Source organism: Pipra filicauda, unplaced genomic scaffold (genome assembly GCF_003945595.2).
Source record: "Pipra filicauda isolate LSUMZ 115617 unplaced genomic scaffold, ASM394559v2 scaffold261_size1826302_pilon, whole genome shotgun sequence".
NCBI lineage: Eukaryota > Metazoa > Chordata > Aves > Passeriformes > Pipridae > Pipra > Pipra filicauda.
In genome coordinates, this window is record NW_024104378.1 from 983,107 (window position 1) to 993,449 (window position 10,343).

The following is a 10,343-nucleotide window of genomic DNA, read 5'->3' on the forward strand; positions in this document are numbered from 1 at the left end:
GGTGCACACACTCACACAATTAATGGTAATTATTAGAGATCTAATAAACCAGGTTGTGCTGGGTTATGGTCTCTGCTGAGTTTTCCCATGCACATTTGAAATTCATCCCTCTTGCTGATTTGCTGGGGTGCTCGTGCCTTCTTTGGAAGATAGTTTTCTCTTTCTCAAGTCAGCCCACACGTGGGAAAAGATTTGTGCTGGGTGCCAGGACACTGGGCCATTTACACCTTGTCACTTCCTGGATTTGATTTTTAAGCAACACTGGTTTCATCTGCCAGACCACTTTAGTTTGTATTGATGATGCTTTTTGGAAGTAAATCTCCTGATCACCTCTGCGTGTCACACTTCTTCTCATACTAGGAAGCTGTCTTAGAACTCATTAACTGAATTTACTTCAGATGAAACTAAACTGGAAAATTCTGTCTAGGAATGCAGGCACCAAGGGTGTTCAGTTCAAAGGCCAGACCAGAGCTAGGCTGGAGTAGCACCCCTCTCTACTCCCCAGATATGTTTGGCATAGACTTTACCTGTTCAGTTCTGCAGTTCACTTCTGTTGGTAGAACATGACACCTTTGTGAAGATGTGTGGCCTTCCAATTCCTGAAGGGAAAGCTGGAGAGAGGCTTTTACAAGAGCGTTTAGTGACAGGACAAGGGGAAATAGTTTCAAACTGAAAGACAGTAGGTTTAGAATAGATATTAGGAAAAAATTCTTCATTGTGAGGGTGGTTAGATGCTGGAACAGGTTGCCCATAGAGGCTGTGGAATCCCCATCCCTGGAATTGTTAAATGGCAGGTTGGAGCAACCTGGTGCAGTGGAAGGTGTCCCTGCCCATGTCAGGGGGGTTTGAGCTAGATGAACTTCAAGGTCCCTTCCAACCCAGACCATTCTGTGATTCTCTGACATAAGTGCTGTGCAGTAGCCAGGCACCCTCACTCCTGGTGATGGAGGTGGATGTCTTTACCAGGGCTGTGTGAACTACCTGTATGGAGTCAATGAGGGGATCTGGCAGACAGCCAGAGAGACAAAAGTTTTGGTCTTTTTGAGTGCCCATCTGTGAGAAAAGCATGTTATCTCATAGTAAGAAAGTTCTTCAGTTTTTTGGTAAATGGTAGAGTCGCTTTCCAGCTGATGCTTTTATTGCCACAGTGTTCTCCTATACCTTATCTGAAGCAGATCTTTTTATTTCAGTTTCAACATGTTGGAATCTGCTGAGAATACAATGCACATTTCCCCAGTGCTGGTGCTGCCAACTCTGTTGCTATGAGTAGGGTACACCCAGACTACCTCAGCAGGCTGAATAAGAAACGCCTGAAGGTCTGTCAGGGCAGGTGAAAGCTTGAGTTCAGTCAGAAATCTTGTTAGTGCTCTGTCAGATTTTCTGCATGCTGCTTCCTTTTGAATATTCCTGGTGCCTGTGTATGTTTGTGTGTTTTAAATATTGGTGAAAAGACTCCTTGTTAAAAATACACAATGAATGTGAATAGTCAACCATAGTACAGCTGGGAGCAATTGGATTTTATCCTTTATCAGATCCACTAGATTGGAAGAGGTACCAACTGCCTGGTTAAAAAAAACTAAGCAAACAGAAACCCCTATTCTCCCTTTCTACAGGCACTAACAGTGTTTCTGGCTATCCCAGCCATGTTTCTGTTCAGAAGGTCTGTAAGAAGCTTGATCATCTTTTGAAGATACTTTTGTCATACTTTCTAGAATAGGTCAGAACTTCTCAGGTGATACAGACTTTGCAAAATACACCTACAAAGGCATTGTTCTGCTGTCTTGTGATGGCCTGCCAACAGCAATAAAATCTGCTTTTGGAACACCGATAGTATAATGTATGTTTATGCATAGTTACTTGGGGGAAGACATGATTGCCTTTCCGTACGCTGACTGATGTGATTCAGGCACTACATACATTCTTTCTTCTTACCATTTTGTTATAATCCTCTGTACTTTGCAAATGAGCAGGAAAAATAGGGGAGAGGTTCATGCCGATGGCTGTGGGTATTGTTCATAGTCATGGTATTGCTTTTATACACCTCACCTGTGCTGGAATGTATACGGGTGCATGTTTGCATATGTGCTTGCTAACCGTTGCGTAACTTCTTTTTTTCCTGTGAGGCACTTTATGTGAGCATTCATGCTTACTTTCCTCGTTTTTCCCATCAAGGTGCGATAGCCTATTGTACAAGGGGTTGCTTTGGTCTTTTTCTTAATATCTTTCACTTGTTCAAGAGCTTGACTCCATTATTAATCAATACCAATTCATGGAATTTCCTCATCCAACGACTTTTAAGATATTTCATGGTTATAATTGCAATTACTATTTAATCTTAAAGATACTTGTGAATAATGATAGCATTGAGGCTTGTCTTGCCAGTCTCAAATATTAGCATGCAGAGAAACATTCAAGGCAGAATCCTGTGCTTATCTGAATTGTGAATGTAATCTCAACTTTTGTGTTAGATAACCAATTTTATATTTTTCACTTGAATTTCCTCAGAAGCAAAATTCTGGAAAGCACAAAACGTAGAAGTAGAGATGTAATACCACTTTGTGTTATGGCTGCTGCCGTGCATTGAAAATGACTATAGAATATTCACTTTCACTGGAATAGTATAAAAAATGTACTTTATAAAAACTGGTCATTGGCTCAGCTGTTTTGCCATGCCTTGTACTGCTGTTACGTTCTGAAATGCCACATGCAAGAGTCAGAGCTTTCAAAGCTTGACTCTGATCAAGGAACCATTACATTTAAGGTGCAAGACAGATTATCCATGTGCAGAGATACATGCATCATTCAAAAGATGCTGCTTCTGGTTTGGGATGAAAGTGGAAATAGCGTTTGGAAGTCAAAAAGCTTTGCCCTAAGCTGGCCTTCACGTTTGATTTTTTTTATAGGTCACCTACCAAGTTGCTGTTAATGATTTAGCTTGGCCTCCAGACACTCCTGAACCTATGTCTACATTGCACAATGGGCTGCTTTGAGTTGGCTCTGTATTGCCTCTGTCAGGTCATGGGGTCTATCTAAAAAATAAAGGAGGCTCTTGTTTAAGTTACAGTAATTCAGCTAGATTTTTTCAATATTGAGGAGGATATAGACTTCAGTTTATACAGGGTTTTTTAAACAACATACCAGGGACGCTTTCATACAGTAGGCGTGAATAATTACGTGTTCTTTGTAGGTTTGTTGCGTTCCTGGATACCAGTCATCCTCCAGTGCATTAACCATATTTGCCCTTTCATGTAATTTATATAATAACCTGGTGTTGTTTAGTTTGAGTGAACCTTCTGAAGATAATACCAGCAGCTTAGCACTTAACAAAAGAGAGGGCCTGAAGAAGTACAGGTCATAACCTGAGTCTTGCCAGATGTCCTGATGTAGTTTTTCCTAAGAGTGCAGAGCATTCTGTTTAGAGACTTGCATGATTCAGAGCTTGTGATTTGCATGTTTTATGGCTTTATTTATTTCAGGGAGAATTGCTGTACAGAAAGTGAACCACATATAAGCAAATTACTTCCTGTTCTTTGGAACTAATTTTAATTTGGGAGCGATAAAGAAAAACCTGTGACAGTGGCAATCATCTCAACACAGGAATGCTATGATTATGTTACCTTTGCTTCTAGTTCTGGAATATTTTTTTTAGGACCTTGGCATAAACTTTTGAACTTTATTTTTGTAATACAGAGTATTTTGTATAAATACTATTTTATCTTTAGATCAACTATTTTTAGGATAAGATAATTTAAAATAAACTGTTAATAGAGATTACTAGGTATTAAATATGAAAAGTGTCAGGATTCCAAGAGTTTTTCCTTTACAGCTGCTGGAATGCACAGACTTGAGGGCAGAGGGGGCAAGGAGTACTGCCTAGGTGGTATGGGACCCCTTATGGTGTTCAGGGAAGAGCCTCTTGGGGTATTGCGAGGATTATAATATCTTTTAAGAAAGAACCAAAAACAAGGAAATAGAGGGATCAGGGAGGGGTGTGATGACATTGGAAAATAGAAGGCTAAAGGAATATTAATTGAGAAATTATATAAATGTAAAGGAACCCAAACTTTAGTAACTTAAAAAGATTTATGAAGTTTTTGCTGTAAATAATCAAGCTGGCAGGGAGAAAAGGTATTTCTGTACATAAAAAAAATTGTATATTTTGTCCAGAAACCATTGTATTTATTTCAAAATGGAAGCCAACAGGAACTTTTAGAAATACTTCAGTGTCGTAGGATCAGAATCGTTTAGGTTGGAAGAAGGTAGCAGGAGCAAAAAGACTCATGAATTAATGTCTCAGACACCCTGCTGATTTGTTCTGAACCCAGGTATTTTGGTTGTGTAACTTGGCAACATGTGACATGCTCTTTATTGGAAAGTGAAGAATTCAGAAAAACAAACCCAGAAACAATGAAACGAATCAACGCCTGTGATTAGTTCTTTGAAAGCTCTGGAAAGAAGCTACTTCTTTTTAAAAAAACAACCCAAAGGACTGATTGCTATCCTTTTGCCTTTGAATGCAAATGATGTCAGTCTTATGTTTCTATTTTTAGCTTTTTAATGATTTATTCAAGAATAATGCAAACCGGTCTGAGAATACAGAAAGGCGACAAAATCAGAACTACTTCATGGAAATGATGACTGTAGAAGGAGTCTATGACTACCTAATGTATGTTGGTAAGAAGTGATTTCTCTTAATTATTCATATACTTCATGCCAAATGTGAAGTTCATGTTCTTTGGTAAGAAATCAAATTCTATTGTAGGACTCATATATAGCTCAGCACTTTCAAGCATATCAATATACAACTTAGTGACACAGTCATTCCTTAGAAGACTTCCTTGTGGTGCGAGAATGTCATTTTTTTTTATCATTCATTATTGCTTAATTGTTTTGTTATGTCTCTTTCTTTCTGCATCTCAGTATTATGAACTTATGGGAGTAGGTCCCTTCGCTTTTCTCAGGTGTGCCTAGACTGCTCATACACTCTGGGAATGGGAATGATTTAATTAATAAAAATAGCTAAAGGAAGTATTTGATAAGCACTGTGGAGAATACCAATTTTTTCAGCGTTGCACTAACAAAACTAAAATATTGCTTGCTTGCAATCATTGTTTTTTACTTTTGAATAAATGATTCCTTTGTCAAGAGTATCAGGAGAGCCTCATATATGTATGTCTCTGTAACACTGCAGGTAGGGTAGTTTTCCGCATTCCTGACTGGCTGCATCATCTCTTGATGGGAGGAAGAATTCTCTTCAAAAATACATTGGAACTGTACACAGACTATTACTTGCATTACAAATTAGAACAGCTATTTGAGGAGCACCGGTTGGTTTCTCTGATAACACTGCTGAGAGGTTAGTAATAGTTAAATCTTTGGTGTAAAAGTACTGCTTCAGTTTGATATTTGAAATCCTTTCTTTGAAGTTTCCAAGTACTAAACTCTGCAAAGCTTACTAAGCTAGTGGAGTTTTAAAAATCAAGTGTGCCTATAAAGACTGCAAAAGCTCGTTGTGGAAAGATGCTGAGTCAGCCATGTTGTCTGTTAGTGATGATTACAGAAAAAAGTACTATGAGTAGTAATTTGCTAAGCTGTGCAAGGAACAAAAACAAAATAAAGGTTGTTTAATGTATCACAGCATGAATGTTTTATGCAGTCTTTTAAGTTACTTCACTTCTGTGCTACATCACAGTCCTTTATTGTTTCTCTTTTATTTGTCCCCTTTGTTGTCGTGGGCTTTTGAGAGGGCTTGACTGTTCTTGACCTTCGAATAAGGAAGGGGGAAAGAGGTTAAAAAAATCTAAAAAATGTCCACGCAACTCCACCTGAGTGCAGTCTGATTTAAATAAATACCACAGTCTTGCAGAAGCTCTGGCATTAAGGCAGCTCTGTTCTTATCAAGCCAAAAGGAAAACTTTTGAAAGACAAAAAAAGACAGGAGTAAGTCTTTCAGAGCCTAAAACCAAAACTGAGCACCTGTTATTTCTGATGAACAGCGGTTCTTGCTTTCTTGTTCATAGGTAAATCTGAAATTTTTGACAGTTCCAGACAGTGTTTTTGGCACAAAGTGTGAATACTGCTTATATGTTTGAAAGCGTAAGGGAAATTGTGAGTTAGGAGATCATAACTAACCTAAAGTAGAATTGATCCAAACTTATAAGATAGTGCTTTAAAATTTATAAAAGAATGGAAACAAATTGTGAAAAGATGATTGACCTCCATAGGAGCAGGGATTCTGGATTTGATCAGGGTAATGTAAGCAAAAGACTGTGATCTGGCAGGGCTAGAATTTCCTTCCAGTCAAGGTCATACAGAAAAGATACTCAATTTTGAAGCCACAATCCAAAACACATTTATATGTCAGTGATGTGTAGCTGCCTAAAGACTTCTTTTCAATGTGTTTTTGCTGCAGATGCCGTGTTCTGTGAGAACACTGAGCCTCGCTCTCTCCAGGATAAACAGAGGCGAGCAAAGCAGACTTTTGAAGAAATGATGAGATACATTCCAGGTTCTCTATTTCATGACTGTCTGTATGAGTGTGGTTAATTGTTCAGGCAGATATATAACCCAAATACAGTCACATTACCTTCCCAAATCAAATAATACTTGGGCTGCTGAGATTTGAGTTGATCAGAATACTAGATGTAAAAAACCAGCAGTTCGTTTAGTCATTTAAATGTTGCTGACTAAGTTGTAGCGTAGTAATTAATAAAGACATGCTGATGGAAATGAAGAGCTTTACAAATGTACTTAATATCATAATTTCTTCATCTTTAGAATGTTCCTATGTTTTGTATTTTATCGAGATGAAAAATGGGTTAAAAAAGGCACACCATGAAGCCAGAAGGTACATCTGAGCTCTCCTTACACTGTATAGATGAGGGGAGAGAAGCCCATTTAATCAGAATGTAACTTTAAAAAAATCAGATTGTGGTTTATTAAACCATGCATTAGGACAATAGATTCATATTATAAAAAGTGTAATAATTACTTAGGTGTGCAGCCCTGAAGAAAAGGGAGGAAAAAAAGATGAACCAAAAGTGTGTTTGTTTTTCCATTTACCATTTGAGATAGATAAAACTTGAACTCTTTATTTAATTTAAACTGGGGGTTTTTTGTTAATAATTACTGGACTACCATAATTGCATCATACAGCTGTTTTACAGTGCTTCCTCGTGACTTGTATATTTTGGCTTTGGAATTTGGTCTAGATTTAATAGGGAAGTGCATTGGGGAAGAGGCTAAATATGAAGGCATCAGGCTTCTGTTTGATGGACTGCAGCAACCAGTGCTCAACAAACAGGTAACTCATAACATGTGAGAAACTTGCCTTTTGGCACAGGATTTCCTGAAGTGAATTTTTGGTATAGCAGAGGAGTGGGCTCTAATTCAGAGTTAAAAATAAAAAGCAGTAGTGTTGCCTTGAAGTGTCCTTAGTTTTATTTGTTTTCTTTTAGTTAACCTATGTTCTGCTGGACATTGGGATTCTAGAACTCTTTCCAGAGCTGAGTAAGGTATGTGCTAACTCTGTTCAAGAACTGCAGGATTCTTCTAGGTGCTATTGAGTCTGGTCACTGGTGTATTTTGGCTGTTGTTCCCTTGTAATAATAATTTTAAATTTTGGGGGAAATCTTTGTTTTTCTAGTATTTGAATCTGGGTTACTTACATTTTGTTAATTAGCTCTTTCCAAATCAGCCCAGGGCCGTTTGTCTAGCATACAGCAAGTATGAGCTGTCTTTAAGTAGAATTCAACAGAGCAATCAGTGGTCGAGATCTCTGTGCTTTTCTCTTTGACTGATTTGTCTCCACTCGATTTTGTGCATTTCCCAATTCAGGAAGGGAATTCTGCATGCAGAGCTCATGTCAAGCTGCAGCATTTTTCTTGAGAATGTTTGGCAGGAGGGTGTCTTAGCCCTAGTTTGGTCACTGCAATGTTAACTCCAACTTTCCAGATAAAGGAGACAGAATTTGCCCAAGAGAAATTGCTATATAAATGCATATCACTAGGTTTGGGATCCATCTCATATTTGTACTTATGTATATCAAACCTTTACAGGGTTTTACATAGCAATTTTACAGTTTGGTCTTCATAGTAAGCAGGAGATATTTGCTAGTTAGCTAGACAGAAAAAAAAACAAACAACCCAACAAATAAAAAAATGCCTCACTAACAGTAAATGTTGGTTGCATGAACCCTGTGTCTGAAAACTGCAAAGTGCCAGCAGTGATTTGTTTTGCATGATAAACAGAAACAAATATTAGGTATCGGAACAAGCCAGGACACCTTCCATTGTTTCCACTGAAATGAGGCTGGCTCAGCATGTTTGACCTACTTTGTAGCTGCCCTCCTCATGCCAGTGTTCAGACAGTTAAAAACAAGCAAAAGAGCTTGTTTCCCAGCTTTGTTTCCCAGCTGACCAAGGGAACAAGGAAGTAGCCTGGAAACTTGCGTGCTGAAAAAAAGACCTTAGACTTGCTGTTCTACTCTGCTGAAGGGGTTTTGTGTCCAGTAATAGATACAGCAGCTAATAGTGTATGTGTGTGTATATATATATATATAGAGAGAGAGAGAGAGAGAGAGGAACACTGGTCTTTCATCAGTTGATGATGGAAAAAAACAAGTGGCATTTAAAGCACTGGTCAGGCCCAGAGGCTGGTGATCAATGGAATGAAGTCTAATTGGAGGCAAGCCAGTACCTAGGGAGGTATTTGTTGTGGCTCCAGTCCTGTTTAACATCTTCATTAATGCTCTGGATGATGGGACAGGCTGATGATGACACACAACTGGGAAGAGTGGCTGATACACCAGAGGGTCCTGCTGCTATCCAGAGGGACCTAAACAGGCTGGAGAAACAGGCTGACAGGAACCTCCTGAACCTCAGGAACTTCGACAAAGGGAAGTGCAAAGTCATGCTCCTGGGGAAGAACAACCCCAGGATGGGCTGGGGGCTACGCAGCTGGAAAGCAGCTTTGCAGAAAAGGACCAGGGTGTCCTGATAGACACAAAGTTGAACAGAAGACTGACAGTATCCTGGGCTGCATCAGGAGTGTTACCAGCAGGTTGAGGAAGGTGATTCTGCCCCTCTGCTCAGTGCTGGTGAGGCCACATTTGGAAATATTGTGTGCAGGACTGGGCTCCCCAGTACAAGAGAGACCTGGACATACTGGAGAGAGTTCAGTGGAGGGCCATGAGGATGATGAAGGAACTGGAGCATCTCTCCAATGAGAAGAGGCTGAGAGAGGTGGGAACTGTTCAGCCTGGAGAACAGAAAGCTCAGAGGATCTTATCTATGTAAATCCCTGAGGGTATGGTACAGAGAGGACAGAACCAGTGGTGCCCAGTAACTGGACCAGAGGCAAAGGCACAAACTGAAACACAAGAGGTTCCCTCTAAACATCAGGAAACACTTTATCACTGTGAAGGTGACCAAGCACTGTCACAGGTTACCCTGGGTATACTGTGGAGTGTTCATCTTTGGAGACGTTCAGAAGCTGTCTGGACATGGTCCTGGGCAACCATCTCTAGGTAGCTCTGCTTGAGGTCTAGACCAAGTGACCTCTAGAGGCACCTTCCAACCGTAACCCTGCTGTGATTCCATAACTGTGTATATTTAACGAGGTAAAATATTTTTTCTTCAAAAACAAATCTAGAAAAGACTATTTAATGCAAATCAAGATCAAGTTTTGTACTTCTTAATCCATTCTTTTTTTCTGTGTAACTGTGACACTGCCTGACTGCTCTGCAGTGTTTCATAACCACCTGCTGAAGAGGGACCTTTAATACCACCTTTGCTCCTGGTGAAACAGCAGAGTTGAGGGCTGGGCTTCCCCTTTCCTTATGCCTGAAGCTGGTGGGAACAGAGCAAGGGAATCACTGGCCCAGATTTCAGTAGAGGAAAGGAAGAAAAATACTTCAACTAGGAACTTCAGCTGTTTTCCTATTTCGGATGTACTGAGAGCAACACAGAACAAAGTGCTGCATCTGTGATGTTTGGCAGTGGGACCAGGACGGAAAAGGGAAATGCAGGGTGGAGAGGGTATGGATGGAGGAGTGGCAGTGGTTTTCATCTAGAGCCCTGGAAAATGTTTCCCCAAAATCACTTCAAACAGACTGTAAAGCCATTTAGAAAGAGAATTTTCTCCTGCTAACAATTGTAACAGGGAAGTTTAAAAGTAATGACTGGTTCTTACTTAGCTATCTGTTATATTGCGGGGGGGAAAATCAATGCCTGTCCTCTCTATTCAGCAGAGACTAGTCCTTTTTGAGTTGCTTCATGCCAAAGTATGTTTGTAGTTATAGTGAAGAACAAAAAAATATTTCAGGTCAGTCATCATTTAAAGGG

The 10,343-nt window shown here is 39.6% G+C and overlaps 1 protein-coding gene across 4 annotated transcripts in view; it reads left to right on the forward strand.

Moving 5' to 3' along the window:
* SNX14 (sorting nexin 14) overlaps positions 1-10,343 on the forward strand; it is a 51,749-nt gene that overhangs the window by 38,481 nt on the left and 2,925 nt on the right. For all 4 annotated transcript variants that reach the window (XM_027710170.2, XM_027710168.2, XM_027710171.2 and 1 more), the window contains 5 exons: positions 4,551-4,674; positions 5,192-5,356; positions 6,413-6,508; positions 7,212-7,303; positions 7,458-7,514. In XM_027710170.2, coding sequence (XP_027565971.1) covers positions 4,551-4,674; positions 5,192-5,356; positions 6,413-6,508; positions 7,212-7,303; positions 7,458-7,514 — 534 coding nt within the window. The remainder of the gene's footprint in view (positions 1-4,550; positions 4,675-5,191; positions 5,357-6,412; positions 6,509-7,211; positions 7,304-7,457; positions 7,515-10,343) is intronic.